This window comes from Ammospiza caudacuta, chromosome 10 (genome assembly GCF_027887145.1).
Source record: "Ammospiza caudacuta isolate bAmmCau1 chromosome 10, bAmmCau1.pri, whole genome shotgun sequence".
NCBI classification, from domain to species: Eukaryota; Metazoa; Chordata; class Aves; order Passeriformes; family Passerellidae; genus Ammospiza; species Ammospiza caudacuta.
Genome location: NC_080602.1, coordinates 7170059 through 7196938, shown reverse-complemented (window position 1 = coordinate 7196938; position 26880 = coordinate 7170059). Strand labels below are relative to the sequence as shown.

The window sequence follows — 26880 nt, the reverse complement described above, 5'->3', positions numbered from 1 at the left end:
GGGCATCCCAGGAGACTCCTGATCCCTTGGATCCCTTCTTGCTGACCAGCAAATATGCCTGGGGGCAGCTGGGCAGCAAAAGGAGGCCCAGAGGAACAAGTGAAGTGACAGCCCACAGCAGGAGGGGACACAGGTGAGGAAACACAACCAGCCTGGCTCTGCAATGTGACAAACCACTACAGAATGAGCACCGTGAAAATCATCTCCTTGTCCAAACCCACAGCCACATCAGTCTTTAAATATTTTATACTGTTCTGATCTGAAAAACCAAGCTGGAGCATTGCAAATCAAAGAAGAAAGGGACAAAGGAAAGATCAGTGAGTACAGAGCAGTTTCTACATTAAGACTGAATGGGATCCCTCAGTCTAGAAATCAAATGGGAGATAGATGTGAGAGGTTTGCAACAGCTTCAACAGCCTGGGAAATGGGGACAGGGAAAAAATTGTTTTGATTTGTCACAAAAAAGGAACTTAAAGGCCTGAAAATGTTGTTAGACAGAAACTACATCTATGTGTAAGGGCCACACAGAAAAAGGGCCTGTGACAAGCCAATGGAGAAGCAGCATATGGGACAGAGGTGTGCAAGAAATCCATTGCATTGGAGAGAGTCTGATGGAGACCTCACCTACAGCACTGCCCAGGAATCAAATAAAACTTCACCCAGGCATAGCCACATGGTAGTGGAGAATCAGAGTTCCTCCTTCCTCCACTCAGCAAGTCCCAGCAAAACAGCAGTCAAAAATCTTTGCCTTTCTCAAGCCCCTAAACACCAAGGAGTTCTCAGTTTGCTTTGGGGTAAGGCTGAACAGGGGAGGCACCTCTGGAGGCAATGCAGGGGATGGACAGCAGGGAGCCATGTGCAGAACTGTCCTGTGCCCTGCAGGGCCCAGCACTCACCTGAGCTGCAGCACACGGCCAGGGAGCCGCAATGGGCACCGCTGGCCAGCGGGTGAAATGCCACTGTCACCTGCACGGTGTCACCAGCGCCCAGAGCTCCTGTGGCCGGCACCACGGAGAAAGGACTGCAACACAGAGAGAGGGGTCAGGCCTGGGGACGCCTGGCCATGAGATTCCTGCTGCACTGCAGCTCCCTGCAGCTCCCTTGGCCAAGCAGGGAGCAAACCAAGCACAGGCAGCACAAGAGACAGAACAGACAGGATCACAAACAGCCACTGAGCCACTGCTGACAAGATCCAGCCCTCACAAGACCCTGGGGGTAACAGGGCCTCAGCTCCCCATTCTCTGCATCCAGCTCTCTGCAATGAGCCTCAAGGCTCCCACTGCCAGCAATCCCATCAGAGAATGGTTTGTGAAAAGCACAGAGAGGGTTCAGAGCTATTTGCATGCACAACTTGACACTGACTGCCTCAGGAATTTCTCTTTTCCTGCTGCCTACAAATCCCATCTCAAGAGATGCAAATGGTAGGGCACTCCCTGTCCTGGGAGATTACAGCCTAGGAATCAGACAGGGAGAAGGAACTTTTCCCTGAAGACCAAGGAATAGTTCCTGTTGAATTTGCAGTGTGCTTCTTTGGTTTATTTTACCTTGAAATCATCGTGATTTAGCCTAAAAAGGGCAACTTTTAAAGGCATTTCAATGAAAGCTGCTCTAAGAAGAGGAGTAATCAAAACTCTGAAAGAGTGCAAATGCAGACTAGAGCAATACAGTGACATGGAAACCCAAAAGGACGATGCCATTTACAGTCTGAAGGGTCCAATCCCAGCTAAATGAAGCACCATGAGCAGGAGCACATCAAGGAAGCAGAACCGGAGGTTTCTGTGTGTTTGCCAGCAATGCAGTCTGGGACTCTGGGCTGTCATGCAGGCTGGTAACTGTTTGCTTGGCCCAGCAGAGAAACTCTGTGCAATGTGTTGGAAATAATGATGCAGATGCGTTGGTGCACTTTGGATTTAACAGGAGCAATCAGGATTTAGTCACCAGGTAAACAGCTCTTGCCTGACAAACACAAGACTCTGTGCTTTGATGCTCAGGGACAGCTCAGGGGAAATGTGCTTCTGCCCAGCAGCTGCTGGGCTTTGTGCCCTTCTACAGCCCCAGTGAGGAAACAAAAGTTCCTGGCCTTGGTGCTTTGTTGCTGGTCAATCTGTCACATCAAATGTGTTCTGGGGACTTTGCTGATGAATGCATCACACACAAAAACAAAGAGAACATTTGGCAAGCTGAACTTTGTTCATGTCAGTAGTAACAGCTGATGAACTCGCTTCAGGTTCTGCTCATTCAGGACCTCTTGCTGTAATTATGGGCTGACCTGTTCCCATTGCCACTGGTGAGAACATCACTGCTGGATGATGGAGAAGCCTTGGGCCAGCAATGTTCATGTGCTGGACGTGAGACTTTGGAGGGAGTGGAGGAAAGACAAGGCCCCAGCAGCCCCAGAGCCAGATCAGTGCTCGTGCTCCTGCATCTGCCCCGGGGCTGATGCCAGCACTGCTGCAGCTCTGCTGGGGCTGGGGGGATCAGGGCCTGCTGGGGGCAAGGCACAGCATTCTGTTCTTAGTCTTTGGCCAGAAATTTCACCGCAATAGAGAAGCTGCCAGTTAGGGGAATCCCTGGCCAGGCTTCAGCACTGCCTTCCATTCCATTCCCTTCCCACTCCTGCCCCATCTTACATGCTCCTGCCTTCAGGTGGCAGGATGGGAATAACATTCCAGGGATGACTTCAGGGCTTGCCTGAGAAAGAAGGTGTCTTCTTCTTTTCAAATTATCAGGAGAAGAGGATCCAGCCAAGTTCAGGACTCAGCTGTCAGGACTGAAAAACTGAGTGCAAATCAGCCCCCGCATCGCCTCCATCCCTGGGCTCTACCCACCAGACTCCTCTGTCCCTGCTCTAGCAGTCATCTCTCACACACACCTGGCTCCCCAAGACCCAAAGACACAAGCTCCACAGCTAAACTTAACTCCTCTGAATTTCGGCCAACACCACTAAACTGTTCCCTGAGCCCACAGCTAGAAGAGCTGTGAAGGAGACATCCCTGACACTGTAAGAACCAAATTAAAATCGCTGTCAAGAGGTGGGCCTGGAAAGCTAAATTTTGGGCTTTTCTCTGTTAATTGTCAGCTGCTCCTTAAGACACTTCTCATCCTGTTAGATCCATCCTCTCAATGAATCACTACTGCACCTGACAGGCAGAAAAGATAAGGTATGGAGGGGGTTTTAAAAGGTTGTTTTCTTCTGCTTTTATAACTAGGTCCATTGACATGTTTGTTTTCTTGTAAGGCATCTAAAGACAGGTCCATGTCTCCCAATGGCACCTTGCAACCCCCAGACACTGCTCTTGCTTTGAGCAGTGTCTTTGCTCAGATGATTTCCAGAGGTCCCCTCCAGGATCACTGCAAAGCCACGTGCCTGTGGCCTCCCAGAGAATGGCTCTCTTTGGCTGACAGTGCTGAGGAAGCATTTCAGAAGCTGCTTGTGCTCAGCAGGGTGCAAGCCAGCTCCCAACATGTTCCAGCAGCCTCCAGGAAATCTGGGACACAGAAAGCTCCAAGGCCACTGAAAGCAAGAGCAGATGCCTTCCATCCTGCTCACTTCCAGCCAGGCTGCAGGGCAGCAGATCCAGTGCTTGGTTCCTTCTGTAGCTCTTTCCCAACTCTGCTCTCACCCAAAGGTTTTTGCACAGGGACAGATGAGCTGCCTCACCTCTGCGTGCTCAGCTGGTACCGAGCTGCCCGGGCACCGACATTGCGCACCAGCAGAGTCTGCTGGGTGCTGACCTTGACTGGACACTTGGAGAAGTCCAGCTGGGCAGGGAAGTCCAGCACAGCTCGGGCACCAATGGCCCGAATTGGCACAACGATCCTTTCCCTTGCAGTGAGGCACACCAGCTCGTGGCAATAATCCTGCAGGAAAAGAAACTGGCTCAGCACAGGACATTTAGTGCCATCCCCATGGCAGAAGAAAAACCATTTCCTATACCCCTTCAAGGGCATCCATTTACCTATTGCACCCTCACATGAACACTAAGTTCTACTGCTATGTCACGTTTTAAAGGCACCTGCGCACTTTGCAAAATCCGTCTCAGTGGCATTCAGCTCTTGTGTCACTTGGGTCATACAGATAACAGCCCTAGGCCACCATCATTTCTACTCTAAACTTTAATGATGTTAAAGAATTCCTAAGCCCCTTTCTAAGCAACATGGAGCTGGGGAACACAGGACATTGCTCTTTACAGTTCTATGTTCCCACTGTCTGAGAATAGGACAAAGTGTTCAACTGACTCTGAGCAGCAAAAGGAAGAGGAGAAAACAGCTGCACCCAAAGACATCCTGCACCTCTGGCCTGCACCCAGCACTGAGATCAGACTTGCCAGGGCCTCAGCACTGCTGTTCAAAGCTCCCCGCAAAAGCACCTTTGGCACGGAATGGGTGCCAGCTGACAGAGCAAGCACAGGGACAGGCATGAAGACAGAGCCCCAGCAGTGTCACTGCCACGGGCTCTGGGCTCACAGCTCTGCCTGCAGCTTGTACCTGCCCTACACCAGCTCCTTCAGGCAGGTGTCCAAGTGCCCTGCAGCTCAGCAACCTCCTGCTGACCAAGGGCACCCAGGGCCCAGTGTGCCTATGCCAGGCCGGGCTCACGGGCACAGCACATCCTCTGCCCTGGCCCTGCAGCTGTGCCATGCTCACTTGTGCTCTGGGACAGCACAGCTGACAGGCTGCACAACAGAGGGGGTGAAAAAGCACCGGCTGTGCTCCAGCCCAGGGGCAGGCAGGGAAGCTGTTGGCAGTCCAGGAAGGAGGAAAGCTCTCTGACCTCTTTGTTCCTCTGGTGTTTTCCATCAGAATGAAACCCCTTCCACTGGACCTAGAGATGGCCCAACATCTATCAAGAGCCCTCTGTCATTTTCATCCTGTTTCCCGTGCATCTTCCCTTGGCAATGCTCAGCAGTGTGCAGGGAGGGCAAGCAGAGCCTGTCAGGCCTGGCTGCAGTGCCTGCCAGCAGTGCCAAGGTGTGACTGGCTGCAGGCTGCCTGCCCACGCCTGGAGCCCAGCTCACAGCATGCAATGGGCTGGAGCCAGAGTGCAGGGAAAACAATGGCTGTGGAGATCATTGTGTGCTTTGGCTCCTCCAGCCTCACCTTGTTCTTGCTGGGGGTGAAGCGGATGCGCACAGGGGCAGAGGCGCCCGGCGGCACGGCACGGTACGCATCGCTGGAGCTCACCAGCTGGAAGTAAGGTGAGCTCTCCATGGAGACCTTCACCACGTGAAGAAACTGCAGCAAAGACATGAAATTATGATTTTGCCACTTGTGGAAACAGGACGAGGGGAGACCTGTCCATGCCCTGCTAACATCCCTCCCCTGCCCCTTTTCCAAAGCACTTCCAGCTGAGCAGGCACAGGCACATCATTCACAAGGCTGAACTTGAATCCCTTCTCTCTGGCTCCAGCATTTTGGCCAGGGCCAGTAGGGCAGCGCCTGCTGGGAAGGAAGGGCCGAGCAGGTCAGCACCAGCAGGATGGAGACACAGCACCTGAACCAAGTCACCTGCATGTTCAACAAGGCCAAAAAACCTGCTGGCTTCTGCCTGCACACAGCCATGAAGTGGTCATGTTCCAGAGGGGGAATGTGCTACCTAAAAGCAAACCAGCCCATTTCTGTGGGGGAAGGAAGAAATTCCCTTCCAGCAGATCAGGTTTGGGTAGGGAACTTCTGGGGATACAGTCAGGCAGGCAGAGCAGCAAGACAGGAGACCAAACACTGTGGTCTTACTGGGAATAAAAGCAAACCTGAAAAGCAAAAGAAGGAATGAACACAGCAAGACAATCCCTAAAACAAGGAGATGGCAAAGAGAATTTAAATGGGCAGCAAAGCAGCAAGCAAGAATCATAAAACCATGAGAGCAACCAGCTTGCCAAAAGTGACAGAAACACAGACAGGCGGTGTCTATTGACCATGGGGCTTCAGAGGCATTTTCTGCCTGGAGAAACAGGGCCAGCACTGTCTGACAGTGTGGTTCCAGTATGAAAAGCCAATCTTGGCTCTCCAGGGCTTCCTGCTGCCTGTGCAGGCAAGCTGGGCTGCTGGGCATTCCTGCCTGCAGCCAGCAGGCCAGGTTCGGCCCTCTGGGGTACACATGCACAGCACACATGCATTTTCTAGCACAAAGATATCATCAACCCCTGAGCACCAAAATGCTCTCCAAAAGTCTAAACCAGATGATTTGGACTCCCTCCTGTCTCCTCCCACCAGCCCACTCTTGGCACAAGCCTCACTTGAGAAAATGTTTCCCTGACTGAAATTCAAATGGTCTCAAGTTTTCCTCTTTACAGTGGAACACAATTGACATTTTTCAACTTTTTCCCTCTCAGCTCTCTTGGGAAACTGCAAAACAATGCCAATTTCTTCAGGTGAAGGTGGAAACCTCCAGGAGCACATGGCTTTGGATGTGCTGTGCTTCTGCAAAGGGAAAGCAGAGCACCGTGTTGCTTCTGGAAAAGTTGAGCAGAGCTGGATGAAGCTGAGCAGGAGCCTCAAGTGGAACCTGAAGGCCTCTCACTGCTTCTGCTCCATCACTCTGATTGCAGGGCTCTTGCAGAACACGGTTCCTGCAGGGCCAATGCCATTAATGAGAAGTGATTCCAGCATAAAGTGCAGAAGGCTCAGCCCCTGAGCTTTGCCTGTGAGCTGCACAAAGGGAGCCAAACTGGCTGAGAGAGGCAGAGATTCCTACCAGGAGCCAAGATTAACCAAGGACACACAGGATGTGCTATAGACCCAAGGCAAAGCATGAGAGCAGGTAAGAACTGTACAGCCCTCAACATTCCTGTCAATCCAGAGCTTTCAAGAGAAGGAAACTCCTTTGGGATAGACACCATCAACGCCTGGCCAAAATCTGGGGACAATTCCCAGCACAGGAAGATTTCCACCATCTTGCAGAAGAAGGTGCTGAGACATTTTCTTCTGCATGTGCTGCAGCAGATAACTTGCTTTGCTGTACACTGAGGGAATGACAGCACTCTCCTCTTCCAGCACAGCGTTAAAGCTCTGCGTGCCAGCACTTACCTTGTCCTTATTCATGAGAGACAGCACCATTTCCGACACCTGCCGAGCGACGAAGTTCTGAAATACCAGCTCTGGTGGGGAAACCCCAAACCAGCTCTGTTTCGGGGCAGCTGACGGCAGCTGGAGAGGAGAGAGAGCAGGGAGAGCTTCAGCTGCTGTGAGGAAGGTTCATGCAGGAGAATCTTCCACTGATCCCCAGTGAAGTACAGACTCCGAGGGAGCACGTCTGCCCAGCCCACACTGGGCAAACAGTGGCTCACCCACCTCTGCTCTGAGCTCATCCACAGCTGCTGGGCCACACAGAGCAGGCTCAAGCCAAGCTGCTCTTTTGGCATGGATTTCTCCAGGTTTCTTTCTCCAGAATGCCAGGCAGCACGTTCCTAAAACACAGCCCTGTGCCCATGCGGTCACAGAGCTCTGGGGCACTGACTGAGCACTCATGGAGTAAGTAAAACCCATGAATTTACAGGAGACTCCATGGGAAAGGATTTGGGATGTCTTTTACTCTGAGACAGGGAAACCGAGGCCCACACAACTGCAAATATCTTTTTTGCTCTAGAACTTAGACTTCAGTAAGAAGAGCACAGGACCAGAGCAGGTGTGAGAGATGAGGTGACATTTGGCTGAAGCCAAAAGGTTATTAAGCAAAAGAATGGAATTTGTTGGCTCTGTGTGTTATTTGTGGTTTGCATTTGTTCAGGTTGGTTTGTTGAGTGTCACAAATAGAGGGACAGGGTTGAAGACCTGACCAAAAGGAAGGAGGACGAGCAGGGAGCGGACAGAAAAGTTGGTGCTCAGTAGAGAATGGAAGCTCCTGAGTACCCATCCAATGGCAAAGGGCACAGGGACCGCCCCAGCCGGGTACAAAGGGGATACAAAGATTGCCATTTTCTCAGAGGGTGTGTGTGTGCCCTTGGCTCTCAGGGAGGGAGACATCCCCAGCTCAGCTGAATCCTTACTAAGAAACACTTTTCTTTTGCTTTGATCATTTTGTTCCTTTTCATTGTATTTAAAAGTTAGTGTGTTCCAAAGAGAGGAAAAGGCAAAAATAAAAAGACAAATGAGCTGAAAATAAAAAGACAAGTAAGGTGGATGCTGAATGAGGATAAGTTTCAGTTATTTTCTCAGCAACTTGGGTAAAAGTAGAGTTGGTATCTCCTTTTTCAATGGCCTTTAAATGGGTGCTTTCCTGTCATTACTGCAACCTTATTTCATGCCATTGTAGAGGCACGTCTGGAATGACACAACAACAGCAAATGCTTCTGGAGCAGAGACATTGCTTGGAGAAAACTCTGCCCTGCTTTGTCTGCCTTCTCCAGCCACACTGCTGTCACCGCAGAGACACAAGCAGGTCTCCTCTGTGACTTCACAGCAGACACATTCCGCTCAAGGGAGTGGCTGCAGCACACTGTCCCTTAGCTGTGCCCTTTCCTGAGGTGTTCCCAAGGCCCCTCTCCAGGACAATCCTTAACCTGGATTGTGTTCCGTGTCTCTTGCTGCCAATTTCCTGCTCAACAGCCCACCTCAGTCACCTACCCGTTTGGACTGTGCTTTATACCGAGCTAGTCCTGCCAGAAAAGCAGCTTTAAACACACCTCTGAATAGGCACTGATCCAGACAAAGCACATCCATTCCCCTCTGCCCAGGGCCAGTCCCCTGTACATCTGGCAGCCTGCAAAATCTAACACCCCGTCAGGCTCCAACACATTGTTCCAGCCCAAAGCAGTAATGCAATTTGTTGTGTTCCATCTGAAGGAATTCCTGCAGATCCTTGGCCTTCAAAGGCCAACGCTGCCACTCTGCAGGGAATTCTGTGACCCCGAGCATTTGATGGTGACCACACCAAAGCAAGAGGTGGCTCCTTCAGCAGGAGAATGGCAAAGGGCAATTTTGGGCCTCTGTGTCCCCAGCCTTCCTCCCATTGTTTTAGCAATGGCAGCTGCACTCCAGCACACCCCAGCAGCTTCAGCAGAGGGTATTTGTGTTGGCTTAGTGCAGATCAGGACTCCCAGTCCACCACTCCCAGCACCTTGCAATGACAGCAGGACCTGGACACTGAGGCATTTTGCTGGAGGCAAGCCTGTCACAAGCACACACCCTCTTCAAACTTCATGTGAAACAGAAAGGAAAAGAGCAGGAAAAGGCTACCTTTGGGCGAGTCTCACTCCTGTCTAGAAATGGGCCAATTCTGGGCAGAATACTCCCCCCAGTGCTGGCCTCCTTCTTCCTGCTGAGAAACTTCTCCCTCTGGAACTTAGAGGGAAGCAGCTGAAAGGCAAAAGTAAACCAGCTAGAGCCTCAGAGTTGTGCTTGTTCAGAAAGGCTTTTCTTGAACAAGTGGCACTGGTGAATAACTTGTGATCACAGCCACTAGGACATTCCTGGAAGCCCTGGGAGTTTCCTGCTGAAATACTTAGCATCAGTGAATTAATAATACAGAGTGGAACACACATACTCCAGCCATATGGCTCTGTCCCATTGGCTTCTCCATGACTGGATGGGACATGGTTGGGGATTTCTGCTCTTTGGGCATTTGTTTCCTCTTACGTTTCATTGGATTGAGGCAGTGACCTTTCCAGGGAATGGGGAGGAGCTCTCAGAACTGCCTGAACTCCATCCCTGCACAACGCTCAGAACTCACAGCAAGGAGATATCGCTGCTGGATGAGTCCAAGAGATGCAAGAAAGGAACGCTGTACCAAGAGTGAGGTGCACAGCAATGTCTCTAGGTTTTAGTTCTCCCTGTTGATTGTTTTCTCTGCCTGGGCTGACAGAGCCCTCCACAGAAGAAAACAGAGGCATCTCCTTGACAGAGCCTCAGCAGTGGGGCATCTTCAGCCAAGTGAGCTGCAGACAGCAAGGGACCTTTGCAGCCCTGGCTCCAGCGCTGCCTGCAGGCCTGCATCTGTGCCCACACAGGAGCTGGGAGACAGCAGCTGCTTTGGAAGCTCTTCCAGCTGGGACCAGCCGTGGCTCTCAGGGCTTTGGGCAGAGTTTGAGCTTCCCCCCACCAACACGCCCAGGTGCCCAAGGGCAGCATGGTCAGAGCAGCACCGGTGAGTGGTGCCCAGCCTGACAGAAGGAATTCCTGTGGCACAGGGAAAGGGACAGAACACATGCTCAGGCCTTCAGCTGTACATTGGTTTCACTTGGCTCTGCTGGCACAGCCAGGCAAGACACAGCTGAAGCAACCCACAGTGTTCCCTATTGCACCAGGACAGCCCCAGCAACAGCAGCACAGCACAAAGGGCTGGGCAGGGGCTCTGCAGCTTCACAGCACTGCTGGACAACAGGGGCAGGGAGAGCAGGGACACCAGGGCAGTGCCAGCCTTAACACAGCCCCAGGGGGTACTCACAGTATTAGGCTTCAGCCCTTCCCTGGACAAAAGACGAGGGGTCGGTGTCTTCTTTGGCAATCCAGACGCCATTTCCAAGGGACGGTGTCGCAGGTGAGCGACAGTGCCTCAACAAAACTGGAAGGAGCAACAATGGAACTCTGAAAATCCACAACCCAATTCATGGCAGATTCAAGGCATATTCTGGTGCTAAAAATCTTACATTACTTGAAAGTAGCTAAGTGCTTGTTTGGTGTAAGTAGCTAGTATAATTAGGCATCCAGTTGGACTTTATTTGAACTCTATGGCTACCTTGTGCAATTCAAAGTTAGATCATACTGAAACCTGGAGCTAAAAATCTGAACATTAAAAGCAGTTCGAACAGACAAAGCTGTAGCTTAAATATTACTCAAAAATTGCTAGAGTGGGCCTCCTCTTCTTTAGGCTAAAGCACCCTTGCTCTCTCAGCTGCTCCTCACAGCTGAGAGACTAATGAGAGACTGGAATGTTATGGCTAATGGCTTAAATATCATTATAAAGGACTTTCTGCCCATTGTGACAAAACTCTATAAAGAAGCTGCGAACACCCAAGCCCACCCCTCCCTGAAAATGCCTCCTGACTGGAACTTGGCACTGTGAGTTAAGCTGCCTAAGGGAACTTGAGACAAGATCAAGGTGACACTATTGTCCCATTAGCTCAGGTCTGGGGACAAGTAAACAAGGCTGAGGAGTAAAACCTATCCACAACAAAGCCAAACCCAGCAGCTGTCCTGAAAATCAGCTCTGTCTGGGTTCAGGCTGGGGAAGTCAGAGCCACAGACTCTTCTGCTGAGGCCAGGTTTGCACACAAACCTCCCAGCAAAGACCTCCACAGTGCCTCCAGACCCATTCCTGAGGCCTCGCACCAGACGACTGCAGGGCATGCAAAGTAACACAGCAAATCTGAAAATCCAGAACCCAACTCATGGCAGACTCAAAGGATATATGGGTGCTAAAAATTTTATATTATTTGAAAGTAGCAAGAGACAGTCCAACTTGCCCCACTCCTGGGAGGTACCTGGGCAAGGTATCCCCTTGCCCAAATCTGCATTAATCCATTGGAGTCTTACATTTTGCCAGACCTCACCACAGAGAAGACCAGAAGAGGATTTAATGGTAGGCCAATGGGAGCCATGGAATGGTTATATTTTCTACTAAACCTCTCTCTGTCACTCTCTTTCTCCTCCCCCCTTTCCCAACCTCCAACCCCCTCCCACTTTTTCTTTTCTTTCTCTCTCTTTCTCCCTCACATTTACTGTTCCATAAAATCCAGACCATTGACTTTGGCATATGGTCTCCTTTGCACCTCAATACAGAGGCAACTCCCTAAAAATTTTAAAACCCAGATGATAAAAACCTACTGAAACTTGAACAGAACTCATTCACCTTTAAGCAGTTTAAGCAGTTACTATAGGAAAAAAATGTATATACTACTATCTTTAGAAAATGTTCCCACTTCTTCCTGGTCAAACCACCACAACATGTCACTGAACTGCTGCGCCAGAAGACTGGCATGATCACATCCTCTATTTCCCTTTGGCATTCTCTTTCAGAGCACAGATGAAACAAAACCAAAAAGTTCAACTTTAGTCGGTCTTTACCTTCAAGTGAAATTCAGGACTCCCTAGCAGACACCAGTGTTCTGCACGCTGCTGGGCTTTTCGCAGAGGCCAATGCTCTGCACCTTTAGCAATTCTCTACGCCGACAATTCACCCGGCGAATGGCCCGGTGCAGCCGCCTGCAGGAGCCCAGGCTGCGCACACCCAGCCAGGGCCGCGCTCTCAGGCAGCTGAGGCCGCGCCGCTGTCACAGGCGCTGAGGGCCCGGGCGCGGTTACCGGGCAACCGCGGCGCCGAGTGCGGGGCCGGGCCGGGCCGGGCCGCAGGGCTTTGCCAAGGACATTGGCACTGCAGCGACTGACTGCAGTTTGGGGCTTCCCAAGAGTCTTTCTGTAACCAATGAAAGGTTAAAATGTGGTGACAAAGGCACCTATGCCAGGTCTGTACATTGCTCTTTGCAGCACTAGTATCCGACCCTGGCTGGAACAGCAGGAGGGGCTGAGGCAGCAGGGAAGGGGGCTCAGCCGGGAGAAAAGGAGGCTCAGGGGGGACCTTCTGGCTCTGCACAACTCCCTGACAGGAGGGGACAAGAGGCTGCTGCAAGTTCAGGCAGCGCCGGAGCCGCCTGGCTCCCCCTCTCCGCCCCCGCTCCGCCTCTTCCTCCCTTCCCTCCTCCTCGTCCTCCTCCGCTCCCGCAGCCCTTGCAGCCCCCGGCAGGGGCGGGGATGGAGCCGGGACAGGTCGGAACGCAGAGAGGCCTGGGGGGATGCCAGGACTGGGAGTGACTGGGCTGTACTGGGATCATCCTGGGAGCAGCTCCTGGGTGACTGAGTTCTACTGGGATCATCCTGGGATCACACTGGCAGTGAGGAGGAGCAGCGCGATGGCTCCAGCGCTGGGGCTGAGGGCGCTCCTGGGGGGCCAGGGGCGAGTGGGACCCCCGGCACCGGGACCCTGAACCGCCACTGCCAGCACCGGGACCCCCCTGCTCCCCTTAGCCTGCACAGGGACCCCCTGAATCCCCCTGTTCTGGACATCAGGTCCCGCTGCTCCCCTTTTCCCGGGCACCCCATGGCTCCCAGCCTCCGGGACAACCTGGAACGCCTTGGTCTCCCATTCCTGCCTTTCCCAGGCACACCTTTCTGCAAAACCAGAGATCCCCTGAAGTCCCCATTTCTGAACATCCCGGGTGTCCCCACTCTGGTCCCCACTTTTTGGGAAACCCTGGACTCCCCTTTCCTGGGCTCAAGGACCCCCTGGAACTCCCTTCTACCTCTCCACGTCCCTGCCCACCCCCCCCATTTTCATGACCCTGACACACCCCTGGCACCCCAATTCCTGAGAACCCAGATGCCCTTTTACCCCTTTGCTCAGTACTGAGACCCCCCTACACCCTTTATCCGGCACCAACTCAACCTTTTCCCAGCCCCTTCTTCGTTTTTTAGAAGCACAAGACCACTCTTTGTCTGTTCGAACTCCTCATGGGATTACAACTATTTTAACATCTGCTTACTTTAACATAGAAGCCTTTATTTGATATCAATTTGAACACTTTAATCTCTTTATAGTTTAATGCGTTATGAAGAAAAAGAGTATTTTCTTGTTGTTAGAAACACCAGAGGTTTATGTTCACAAAGGAGACAGAGGAATCCTTTCTGGCTTTATTCCAATAAAGGGAGAGGCCATGGGGCATTCCCCTGGGATCTCTTGAATTTTTGGAGGATGCAGCCTTCTTTTTATCCTCATTTCCTGGCCACATTTCCCTTCTCTCTTTCCCCTTGGCTGAGGTGCTTGAGAGGTACAGATGCCCTGATACGCCTGACACCGAAGATTTCCCAAAGATTTCCCTCTAATCTATAACCCTCCCTTTTAGTTTTTAATTCTTACGGAGTTTAGGGGTTTTTCTTCCCCATTGTTTCTTTCATTTCTCAATGGCTTATTTCGTTTATCTGCAAACCTAAAGTGTATTTGTAAAAGCAAATATCTTTTTCCAATTATCGATCAGTGGAATCCTTCCCATTGTTTCTTTTATCTTCCAGAGCTAGTTTTATCTACGAGCAGACCCACAGATTGTTAGTAAAAACAAATTCACTATTCCTCTCCTTTACAGCTTACAAGAAAATTTCAGCTCTAAAAACAAAGCATCTTCTCAGCCCTCTCATCTAAGACTTAACTTCTTCTTTATTGACTTGAGTGTCTTCATGTTGTTTTTTATATACTTGCATTTTGTTCTTTTCTCTCACTCAGAAGAAGACTGAAGTACTGAAAAACTTAACATCACACATGAGGCCTACCTAACCCACCAATAACTTGTAACAGAAAGCTGTGGCTCAGTTGTGTTCAGATCAGCTTTATAGTTGGAGTTTCGTTTTCTACACCAGCCACAGAAGTCTCTGGTCTCAGCCACGCTAAGAAGAAGCAGCAGCCTGACAGCGAGATCTTCGCAGCCACAGCCAGCCCTGCTCTGGCTAAAGCTCCGCAGCCTCCCCTGTCTCCTTGCCCGGCAGCTGCTGAAGCCCAGCCCGGCCAAACCAGAGCCCATGGAGAGAGAAGCCAGCAAGCAGCCCAGAAAATAGAAAAGAAGCCCCGCCTGCAGCAAGACTGCCAGCCCAGCCCAGCCCAGCACAGCCCAGACACAGAGCAGAAGCCAAAACCCAGCAGCTCCCTGCCGACCAACAAAGAAAAAAGGTTTCTGAATTTTTTCATCTTTACCATGTGTGTTTCACAAAAGCGTGTCTAGCTTTCAGTAGCTCAACAGACTGTCAGATACACAAAAAGCTTTGCATCACTTCCCTAAATTTCCTCCCACTCCAAAGCATAACACAGGGCCGCTGGGAGCAACTGGGATCAGACTGGGAGCAACTGGTAGCAACCAGGACCATACTAGGAGCAACTGGGATCATCACGGCATCAGAGAAGGATCATACTGAGAGGGACTGGGTCTGTGCTAGAGGCAACTGGGATCACACTGGGAGGAAATGGGGACATGCTGGGGAACAATGGGATCATACTGGGAGCAACTGGCACCACACTGAGGGTGACTGGGATCCTTCTGGAATCATACTGGAAGTGATTGGGAGCAGGCTGAGAGCAACTGGGACCATGATGGGGCAACTGGGATATACAGGAAGTGACAGGAATCATGTTGGAGGTGACTGGGAGTGGTTATGAGAACTGGAATAATGCTAGAAACTACTGGGAGCAACTGGGAGTGAGTGGAAACACATTAAGGACAATTGGGATATACTGGGGGAGACCAGGAGTGACTGGGATCACAGAGGAAGCTTAAAGTTACTGGAATAATACTGGGAGTATCTGGGAGTGACTGGAATCATACTGGGGGCAAATGGCACTGTACTGAGAGTGACTGGGTTCATATTGGAATCATACTGGGAAGGACTGGAACCATACTGGGAGTGCCTGGAACTATGGTAGGGGTGAATGGGAACAGCTGGGACTGTGCTGGGACCATGCTGGGATCATACTGGGAGTGACTGGGATGATACTGGGATCACACTGAGTGTAACTGGAAGTGACTGGAACCATCCTGGGGGTGACTGGGAGCCACAGGGCCCATGCTGGGAGTGACCTGGGGGGGAACTGGCCCAGCTGGGGCTCAGGGTTGTTCTCCCCCAGGGCTGCCCTGGGTCCTGCTGCTGTCCCTGGCCCCACAGAGCCGAGGGACAGGGGACAACTGAGGGACAGGAGACAGGGGCAGGGACGTGGAGAGGTAGAAGGGAGTTCCAGGGGGTCCTTGAGCCCAGGAAATGGGAGTTCAGGGTTTCCCAAAAAGAGGGGACCAGGGTGGGAACACTCGGAATGTTCGGGAAGGGGGAGTTCAGGGGGTCTCTGGTTTTGCAGAAAGGTGGGGCTGGGGGCTGGGAAAGGCAGGAATGGGGATCCAAGGTGCTCCAGGGCATCCTAGGGTGACGCCCATGGCAAGTCTGGAGGCTGGGAGCCATGGGATGGCCGGGAAAAGGGGAGCAGGGGGTCCTGATGTCCAGAATGGGGGATTCAGGGGTCCCTGTGCAGGCTAAGAGGAGCAGGGGGGTTCCGGTGCTGGGGGTCCCACTCCCCCCTGGCCCCCCAGGAGCGCCCCCAGCCCCAGCGCTGGAGCCATCGCGCTGCTCCTCCTCACTGCCAGTGTGATCCCAGGATGATCCCAGTAGAACTCAGTCACCCAGGAGCTGCTCCTAGTATGATCCCAGTTGCTCCCAGTCATTCTTTATTATGATGCAATTTGCCCCTGGCACAGTTCCAGTTGGTCTCAGTTGCTCCCCCTTTGAGCCAGTGTGTTCCCAGTTCTCCCAGTTGCCCCTAGTGTAGCCCCAAGTAACTCCCAGTATGATGCCAGTCTCTCCCAGCAGGGCCACAGTCATTGACACTTGCCCCCAGTTGCCCCCAGCATGGTCCCAGTTCCCCGCAGCACGCTCCCAGTGGCTCCCGGTGGCTCCCAGTCCAGTCCCAGTCATCGCCTGCATGGTCTCAGGCACTCCCAGTATATCCCAGCTGCCCTGAACATTCTCGTAGTCATTGCCAGGCACTCCCAGTTACCTCAGCATGGTTCAGCTGCCCCCAGTTTTATCCCAGTCACTGCCAGGACATCCCAGTTGTCACTAGCATGCATCCTGTCATTCCCAGTTGCTCCCAGTTCTTCCCACTGTGTGCACAGAGAGCTCCCAGCATGGGCCTGGTAGCTCCCAGTAACCCCAGTGTCACGATCCGTCCTTATGAACGGGTTTCGTGATCGTTCATGGATTGATCTCAGGGTGCAAAAACCGACACAGGACAGGGGGATTTGCAGTAATAATCAAAACAAACGCACCTTTATTGAATGACCACAGCAAAATGCAATAGAGGGATTAAGGGAGAGAAAAATTCAGAGAAAGAGAGAGAGAGAGAGAGAGAGAGAGGGAAATATAACTGCCAAACATAAAGTCCTTTGGTCCAGTCCAGTTGAGGATCCGCCTGTTACGTCGGGGAGATCTCAGAGGCGCAGTTCATCTGGACCCCAATTGTACTCTTTTTCAATGGGGGAAGGGGGAATGAATTTTGCAACCGAATCAAAGGTAGTTTTGGGGAAAGAATGGTGTTTCGAAAGGGTACACACAGTCCATGTTCGGCAGTGGGCATGAGCCATTGTTTTTGTGGCCCAATGCTCACACCTGCAACATCCATCTCACTTTGGTCAGCTTGCCTCTCCCCACACACCTCCCTCGGGTTGGGGGTCTCAGTCCCAGTCCTTGGAAAGTATAAGAGGGGGGCTTCTCACATGCGGGTTTGATGTCTGGGTCTCTTGATGAAGAGGCTTCTTACATCTCAGTCTGTGTGTCACGGTGGTTGCAAACGAGTGAGAGGGGTCTTCTGCAGGGTTCCACCACTCAGGAGAAGTCCAGCCAGACCGAGAGGTGGGGCAGCTTCCAAGGCTGTTGTTGCAAAAAGGGCACGGTGCCCCCTTCTCATTGGGCTCAGTGTAGCATACAGCAAACAACACTTGTGGAAACAGTAGCTTAGCAATGCTCTCAGGTCTCAGGGCCTTGTGGCATATGACTTTCTCCTACAGAGGAGACGGGGGGAGGGGGGGGATCTTCTCTTCAGTGGTCCTCAAATGACGATCGTGAGGCAGATGAGGGAAAATTCGGACAGACTCTTACACCTGCTCAAGGGGAGGTCTCTGTCCCTGTCACTCCCTTGCTCTCCCCCCCTTTTCTCTTTCTTTCCATCTCTCTCTCTACCTCACATTTACTGTTCAATAAAATCCACTTTGGATTTGGTCTCGTTAGCGCCTTAATTGGGGCTGAGGCATCTCTCTAACAATTTTCTTAACCAGATTGCCACATGATTTTGGCACAGTGAGTTCAGGGCACTGTTGTCTGTCCCCAGGTGCCTTTGACAACAGCATGGTTCCCGTCCTCTGAGGAGGTTGTGGTTCTCTCTGGAGGAACTCTTGGAAACTTGGACACAGCTTCCTCTGAGCAACTTACGGGAGAACTGATGAGGAAAATGGCTGTTGTGGGTGGCCAGTGAAAAGAAAATATTTTGTTGTCCTTCCTTGAAAAGTGTGTTAAAATCATTGGAGGAAAGGGAGCAAATGTTACCAGCGAGACTGACAAGGTTCATTCACCCCACGGTGAGGAACATAAGGCTGCTGAAAGTCCTACAAGAAGCCCAGCTCAAGTACCTAAATTCCTGAATATCTCCTGAATTCCCAGGCTTGGGTTCTTTGCCAAATGTGAGAATCATTTTTCTCTTGATCCCTGTCACCTTTGTGACAGCTACACAGAGCTTCCCCTTCCTTTTAATAATCTGTATTGGGCCAAATATTCTCTTTTCTTCTTTTAGAACCTGCCAGCAGCTGAGCTGGAGCTGTGCAGGAACCAATGAAACTTGGAATTGCCACATCACTGCTTGGATTGTCAGTTTATTCATATTTGGGATTTGTTTGCATTTCCATCACAAGTTACTTGTGGGAAGAGCAAATATTCTTCAAAGTGATTTATGCAGAGTTAAGTTTGATTTCTGCCAAGTTTATTTTGTCCAGTGCCCAGGAGATGCTCAAGGGGTCTCTGTGCCTCTTGCCCTGGGGGATGCTTGGGAGGGGCTTGGGAGTGTTGTCCCTGTCCCTGTCACCCCAGGCCATTCCCCAGGGGACAATAAAACCTGGCTGAAAGTGGAGCAAATTTTGCAAAAGTGGCAGTTAATGGAACAGTCAGCGCTACCTTGAGAGCTCAGTAACAAATCAAGGCGGCCCAAGGTAATTATGGGGCTCTGTGGACACCTAAAGTAGAACGTTTAGTAAATGGCAGGTATTGAAGGGAAGAACTTGATCTGTCTTCCCCAACAGTCTTGGGGACATTGGCAGGAGAAATGATGTCATTGTCTTCTTTATGGACTGTCAAGCTGACATAAAACCTGACTTGGAGGAAAATGTCCAAAGGCTTCACCCACAGAGACTTTTTGCCTGAACTCCTGAGAAGAAAGGATTCTGTGCCCCAACAACCCCATAGCTCAGCCAGGGGCTCATGCACAGCCCCCCTGGCAAAGGCTGATCCCAATGGATGCTCCAAACCAGGCTGTGGGTTTGCAGCAGTGGGGGAACTGGCTCAGATGTGACACACATCTTAAACTGATCCAAAGAAAAACAATGAGGCTGTACTCACCTGGGAGAACTTTGAGCACTTTATGGCAATTAAAAGGACTATAAAAGGGCTGGAGGTGGACTTTGTACAAGGGCTTGGCATGGAAATGGCGTCACAATGACAGAGGGGAGAGATAGGTGGGATATTGGGAAGAAATTCTTCCCTGTGAGCATGGTGATGCCTTAACAGAGCCTGCCCCATTCCTGGAAGTGTCCAAGAGCAGCTTAGATGGGATCTTGCCGCAACCAGGTCTAGTGGAAAATGTTCCTTTACCTGTCCCTGACAGGGGGTGAAACGAGATGATCTTTTAGGTCCCTTCCAGCCCATGCCATTCCAAGGCTCCATTAATCTATGACTTCATGGGCCCCACTGGCTCCCAGGAGTGGAGTGGGGTGCGTTGCCTGGCTACAGGAGTTGTGTTGAGGAGGGCCTCAGTCCTGCAAGGGATGTGGAAGGAGAAAGAGCCTGCTGGCTGCTCGTCCTTTTTATCATTGCTTTGCTCATTGCTTCTATCACCCTTTTGTTCACCCTGTTTGTCGTCCATTTTGCTCATCCCTGACAGACCCAACTGGGCAGAAGGCTTGTGACAAATCAGGGACAGAGTGTGTGCAGACAGCGGGAGAGGAGTGTGCTCCTACATCCTGGGGTGTGCCCCAACCTTGCTGTGGTGTCATGGGTTCCTTTCTGTGCTGAAAGATGCTGACCCAGTTCCTGGAGAAGCTGCAGAAGGAGAAAGCAGATCAGCAGGACATGATGGCTGCCATGGACATGGTACAGTCTAAGGGGCCTCTGTGCCAGCCCAGGGCTTCCCGGGCAGGGTGACAAATGCCCCTTGTCCCTTGGGGGCTGGGTGGCAGAAATTGTCCCCTTGGGAGGGGGAATTTCCTGAGCTCATGGGGTCCCTCACCCTTCACATGGTGGGACCAAGCTCACCAGGGTGATGGGGCAAATGGGGCCACAGCAGCCTGAAAAGGGCATGATGGCCTGGAGGAAGCACTCCTCCCTCTGCCCCTCACACGCTGGCCCTGCCTGGCATTCCTCATCCCTTTCCCCGCCGCTCTCCTGCCATTCCCCTCTGCTAGAAGGCGGACAAAGCTGCCTTGGACAGCAAAGTCAATTGCAGCCAGTTTGCAGAGAACATGGAGGAGCTGGATGAGAGAATGCAGGAGTTGCAGAGCCAGATTTCAGGCCAGGAGCAGCACTGGAACAATATGCAGCAGCAGTTCAGCAATGCAATTGAAGACAAGGTGAGGGGTATTTCGTCCCCACCATGAAGAACTGGCACCTTTGGGACTTGACAGCCTGCGGCAGCATCCCTCTGAGGATCCCCCTCCAGGCTGTTCCCTGGAGAGCTCCATGTCACATCCTGGAGCAGCTGGCTGAGGCTGTGCACCTGTTCACAGCTGGATCGCCTGGAGCTGAAGACTTTCCGTAAACACCTGGAGGACTCCTGGAACAGGAACATGGAGGAAGTCGAGGATAGGCTGTTGCATGAAAACGCCGCTGGGATTAAGAAGTGAGTGCGATGGAGATTCTGATGGCTTTGGGAACAGAGATGGCAACTGCTCCTCCAGGCAGGGCTGTCACACACTATGTCCCTGAGCTGGGCCGTGCCCTGCCCTCCTGACCGTGCACACGGGGGGACTTTGGTGCCAGAGAGGGGCTGAAAGCGCTGCAGGGGCTGCTTGAGATGGTGGCATGGGTGCCTGTGCCCCTCACCTGGCATCAGCAGCACCTTGGGGATGGGGAGAAACAGGCTCAACAGCCCACGGTTCAGCCTGCAATGGCCGTGAGCCTGTGCAGTGACCTGCCCAGCAGCTGGCTGCTGCAGGGAGCTGCTGCCTGTGTGCTGCAGGCCTGTGGGCCCAGGAGCTCAGCTGGCGCTCTTCCCTCACCCTCCTTAGGCAGCTGCCAGTGCCTTTCACGTGCCTGTCCTGTGACCGCATGCTCAGCATGCAGGTTCCTGGCCAGTGAGTAGCACCCGTGCATCGGGGGCAGCAGGGCTGGCATGGGGGGAGATGGGTGCCAGCGGTGACCCGCTGTGCTGGGCACAGGGGTGACAGTGTCTACTTGGGAGGGGCTGATGTGGGGAGCCCCCTCTGCAGCCCTGCCCATCAGCAGGGCCTGTGGGGGCTCATCCTAAGGGCTACAGGCAGCGAGATGCCATGGGCTACAATCCCATGGCTTTGGGAGTGCTGCCTCCAACAGGAACAGGTTCGTTGTCCCCTGCCCCACACCTGTGACTCCTGCCCTCCCCAGGTACCCCGAAAAACTCCCGTATTTGCAGCCAATGCCCCTTAGCAAGGAGCCACCGCCCAGCCAAAGGTAAGGGCTCTGAGGACACGTTCCCCGCGCCTGGGGTGCAGGGTAGCCCTGACACAGCAAGGAGGGCTCTGCACCTGGGCTGGGGCAGAGGAGCCTGGGGGGACGGGGCAGGGTAGGGGAGCAGAAGGCAGCTGTGGAGGGCCAGTGCTTGCCCCAGGGCTGGGGGCTTTTGCATTCCTTGCCTTGCACTGCCCTGTCTGGCCCACCTCTCTGTCCCAAGGTTGCTGAAAGCACATCTGATGAGCTGTGTCTGTTTTCAGTCTGAGCTCAGGCTTGGTGGGGAGTTGTGTGCCTCCTGTGAAAGGATTCCCAAAACCAATCCCTGCAGCTGGGACAGCGCAGCTCCTGCCAGCTGGTGTCCTGTGCACAGGGACCTGCCATGGCCATGGCCAGCACACCTTGCTGTGGGGACAGAGCCAGCAGATCAAGCCTGGTGGGATGGGCTTGGGGCTCCTGCAGCAGATGGACAGGAGCTGGCAGGGACATGCCCCTGCAAGCAGCCCTGCTAGTGCCCTCCCTGGCACAGCAGGGTGATGCCCTGCATGCCACAGGGCTGGGCACTGAGCCTCCTCTGTCCCATCCCACAGGAGGCCGCTGCTCTGTGCCAGTGTCCCCCGTATGCCTCAGATCTCTGGGGACCATCAAAGCAGCAGTTTTACGATGCAGAACATCAAGGCTTCCCCACATACAACTGCACAGCTGCAGCGTCTCCTGGTACACCACAACAAGGCAGGTGTGATGAAGGTAGAGACACAGAATGGTGACTGAGGCTTTAAGCATTGCTGACTATCCAGGAGGAATCTGTGCCTTCAGTCCCCAGGGAGACCTGGGTTAGGAGGATTATTGGGGGGTGCTGGATTGGGCCCTGCATTGCAGCCAGCTGCCCTCTCCTCCTCAGCCTCGTGTGACCCTGCTGCACGGTGATGGACACATCTGGAGGGGCCGTAATGACCAGCATTGCACGGCGATCAGGACACAGGATGCGTCAGACATGGCCCTGTCGGGGCAAGGGGGTCAGTGATGACAGGGGGCTGATTATCTGCAGGGTGCTAGCTGGGGGATGAGTGGTGTGCTGGGTAATGTGGCATGGGTATTTTGTGTCTGGGGTAAGAAGGAAGGGGCAGAATGGAGCAGGAGGACTGGCACATGGGGCAACTGAGCTTGGAGCCGCAATTATGTGGGAGAATGGCCATGCCCAGTGTGGGACAAGACCTTGAGTGCTGGTGCGCTGGGGCCAGCACCTGTGGCAGCTCACCCTTGTCCTTCACCGCCCAGGCCCTGCCGCCTCAGGACAGCACCGGCCAGGCACAGCTCCTTGACAGGTCTCATGGGCCCCAGGGCTCGAGCAGCCTCTCCAGCCCCGCCAGACATCAACAGCCCCCGGCCAGCTGGAAAGGACTCAGCGCCCAATGCTCGGCCTGGGACATCTTGTCCGAAGCGAGAAACACCTGTGACAACTGTCATAAGGAACTTGACTTTTTACTTGTATATAATAACTAAGTTAGTTGTACATAGTTATTAGGTTAATAAAAACTGTTAAAATTACGGGCAGAGCCTTGTCTCACAGCCTGTCTCTCCCCAGGCTCCCTGGTGCTCCTTCAGCTCCTTCCCCCCTGCTGTGGCTCTGCCCCCGTGCTGAGCAGATCGAGCCCCGGGCCAGGCCCTGAGGCCGCTGCTGCTCCCGCAGCGCCTGCGGGGCAGCCCTGAGGCACCGGGCCGGCTGTGGGAGCCGGAGCCGCGCTGCAGAGCCCGCGGCCCTCACGGGCTGCGAAGGCACGGGCAGATGGCCATGGGGCCCGGCTGGCAATGCCGGCGCTGCTGCTCTCGGCTGCCGCCTGCAATCCTTACAGGCAGCCCTCATGCCGGCTCAGGAGCCGCTCGGAGCCGTGCCCGAGGGCTGGCCCCGACCCGCGGCCCCAAGGGCACTTGTCCTTCATCTCAGCACTGCCACATTCCGAGCTCATTTGTCAGCTCCCTCCTCCCCTTCCTTTCTGCGGGGCAGCGTTAGGGGCCGGCCCAGCAGCTTTCCTCCCGCACAGCCGGCAGCCCCTGGCCCACAGCTCCCTGGCGGGAGCCAGAGCTGCTTTCCAGCCGGGCAGCCCCGCCGTGTCCCGCAGCCCGGGCCGGCTCTTTCCCGCCGCCGGCAAGGCCCAGCGGCTGGGCCCGGCCATCCCGGGCCAGAGCAGCTCCCTGGCCGGGGGAACACAGCCGGACATGGGGGGACACACAGCAACACAAAGGGGACACACGACGGGCACCGTTTCCCGTGTCCCCGTTGCCGCAGAGCAGTGCTGTGTGCGGGGCTGGCACAGACCCGGGCACAAAGCCATGTCTGTGCTGTCACCGGAGAAAGGACACGGCAGGGGTGCTGCTCACGGATGAGGGTGCTTGGGGCTGGGGGAGCTCTCCGACCTTCTCACACCTGTGGAGGTCGGGGCAGTCTCTGTCCCTCTCAGCCCTGGTGTGACCCCACCCAAACATCATCGGGGTCAGAGGGACAGAGACACCCGCAAACCCCCAGAACAGCAGAACCTGGGATTTGGTTTGGGGCTGAGGATTTAGGAAGGGGCTGGAATTGGGGCTGGGTTGGAGTTGAGGCTGAGATTTGGATTAGAGCTGGGATTGAGGTTAAGGCTAGACATGGGATTGGCTTTGGGCTGGGGTTGGGTTCCAAACTAGACAAATTTGGAATTGGAATGTGATTAAATACAGAACTGTGAGTGTGTCTAAACGTGGAGTGAGATTGAGACCAGGATCAAGGTCAGGTTTGGGACTGAGCTCACCCAGAGCGGGACAGAGGGAATGTCACTGCAGGATGTCCCTGGCATCATCCCAGCCCTCCTCAGGCACCTCCAAACATGAGGGGCAGCTGGGTGCCCCAAGATCCAGGTGCTCCCACGCTGCCCCTCAATACCAGGCAAGCATTCCCTGAGGGCAGCCCTGACTGTGACCCTTAGGGCTCTGGGATCAGCCCTCACATCCCTGTGGGAGCAGCTGCAGACAGGATGAGAGATTTCCCCCCCCTCTTCCCTGTGGAAAGATGAAGCCCAGCTGCCCTTTCCTTCTGGTGCCTCCTCCTCTCCTCAGCTGAGGATGTCAAACTTCCCAGGAGCAGGAAAATCCCCATTCCCTGTTTCCTTGTGGCTGCAGCTTGGAACACCCACTCAGAATTAAGGACTTTCTGACAGCCCTGCTGAATGACACTGGGAGGAGATTTGTGAGAAAGGGAGGAAATTGTATTTCAATAGTAAATAAAAGGTGCAAAATTATTTCTTTCTGTCACATTTGTTTTCAGTCAGTTGCACTTCTGGTCCCAGGCCAGAGAAAAGGGTGGGGCTGGGGGCTGGGAGAGGCGGGGGGCTGGGAAAAGGTTGCGTTGGTGCTCGATGAAGAGATGCAGGGGGGTCTGGGTTCTCAGCAATGGGGGTGCCAGGGGGGTCTCAGGGTCATGGGAATGGGGGGGGTGGGCAGGGATGTGAAGAGGTAGAAGGGAGTTCCAGGGGTTCCTTGAGCCCAGGAAAGGGGAGTCCAGGTTTCCCAAAAAGGGGGGACCAGAGTGGGGACACCCGGGATGTTCGGGAAGGGGCAGTTCAGGCTGTCTCTGGTTTTGCAGAAAGGTGTGCCTGGGAAAGGCAGGAATGGGAGACCAAGGCGTTCCAGGTTGTCCCAGAGTCAGGCCTACGCCAAGTCTGGAGGCTGGGAGCCATGGGATGGCCGGGAAAAGGGGAGCAGCGGGACCTGATGTCCAGAACAGGGGGATTCAGGGGGTCCCTGTGCAGACTAAGGAGAGCAGGGGGGTCCCGGTGCTGGCAGTGGCGGTTCAGGGTCCCGGTGCCGGGGGTCCCACTCGCCCCTGGCCCCCCAGGAGCGCCCTCAGCCCCAGCGCTGGAGCCATCGCGCTGCTCCTCCTCACTGCCAGTGTGATCCCAGGATGATCCCAGTAGAACTCAGTCACCCAGGAGCTGCTCCCAGGATGATCCCAGTACAGCCCAGTCACTCCCAGTCCTGGCATCCCCCCAGGCCTCTCTGCGTTCCGACCTGTCCCGGCTCCATCCCCGCCCCTGCCGGGGGCTGCAAGGGCTGCGGGAGCGGAGGAGGACGAGGAGGAGGGAGGGAGGAAGAGGCGGAGCGGGGGCAGAGAGGGGGAGCCAGGCGGCTCCGGCGCTGCCTGAACTTGCAGCAGCCTCTTGTCCCCTCCTGTCAGGGAGTTGTGCAGAGCCAGAAGGTCCCCCCTGAGCCTCCTTTTCTCCCGGCTGAGCCCCCTTCCCTGCTGCCTCAGCCCCTCCTGCTGTTCCAGCCAGGGTCGGATACTAGTGCTACAAAGAGCAATGTACAGACCTGGCATAGGTGCCTTTGTCACCACATTTTAACCTTTCATTGGTTACAGAAAGACTCTTGGGAAGCCCCAAACTGCAGTCAGTCGCTGCAGTGCCAATGTCCTTGGCAAAGCCCTGCGGCCCGGCCCGGCCCCGCACTCGGCGCCGCGGTTGCCCGGTAACCGCGCCCGGGCCCTCAGCGCCTGTGACAGCGGCGCGGCCTCAGCTGCCTGAGAGCGCGGCCCTGGCTGGGTGTGCGCAGCCTGGGCTCCTGCAGGCGGCTGCACCGGGCCATTCGCCGGGTGAATTGTCGGCGTAGAGAATTGCTAAAGGTGCAGAGCATTGGCCTCTGCGAAAAGCCCAGCAGCGTGCAGAACACTGGTGTCTGCTAGGGAGTCCTGAATTTCACTTGAAGGTAAAGACCGACTAAAGTTGAACTTTTTGGTTTTGTTTCATCTGTGCTCTGAAAGAGAATGCCAAAGGGAAATAGAGGATGTGATCATGCCAGTCTTCTGGCGCAGTAGTTCAGTGACATGAACACCTGAGAGGATGAACAATAAATGGACTAATGATTGTGCTTTTTTTACTGAAGAAATGCAACATTTTCTAAAGGTAGTAGTCTATACATTTTTTCCCTATGGTAAGTGCTTAAAGTGCTTAAAGGTGAATGAGTTCTCTTCAAGCTTCAGTAGGTTTTTTATCATCTGGGTTTTAAAATTTTTAGGGAGATGCCTCTGTATTGAGGTGCAAAGGAGACCATATGCCAAAGTCAATGGTCTGGATTTTATAGAACAGTAAATGTGAGGGAGAAAGAGAGGGAAAGAAAAGAAAAAGTGGGAGGCGGATGGAGGTTGGGAAAGGGGGGAGGAGAAAGAGAGTGACAGAGAGAGGTTTAGTAGAAAATATCACCATTCCCTGGATCCCATTGGCCTACCATTAAATCCTCTTCTGGTCTTCTGTGTGGTGAGGTCTGGCAAAATGTAAGACTCCAATGGATTAATGCAGATTTGGGCAAGGGGATACCTTGCCCAGGTACCTCCCAGGAGTGGGGCAAGTTGGACTCTGTCTCTTGCTACTTTCAAATAATATAAAATCTTTAGCACCCATATATCCTTTGAGTCTGCCATGAGTTGGGTTCTGG

General features: G+C 53.6%; 1 protein-coding gene across 1 annotated transcript in view; it reads right to left on the bottom strand.

The window, feature by feature from the left end:
- Positions 1-19642, bottom strand: part of LOC131561693 (hydrocephalus-inducing protein homolog) — a 34406-nt gene extending 14764 nt beyond the window's left edge. Inside the window, exons 1-5 of the mRNA XM_058811068.1 lie at positions 19469-19642; positions 7027-7146; positions 5101-5235; positions 3662-3861; positions 897-1021 (exon numbers count right to left, since the gene is read on the bottom strand). Coding sequence (XP_058667051.1) covers positions 897-1021; positions 3662-3861; positions 5101-5235; positions 7027-7146; positions 19469-19642 — 754 coding nt within the window. The remainder of the gene's footprint in view (positions 1-896; positions 1022-3661; positions 3862-5100; positions 5236-7026; positions 7147-19468) is intronic.
- Between the last annotated feature and the right edge of the window lie 7238 nt (positions 19643-26880).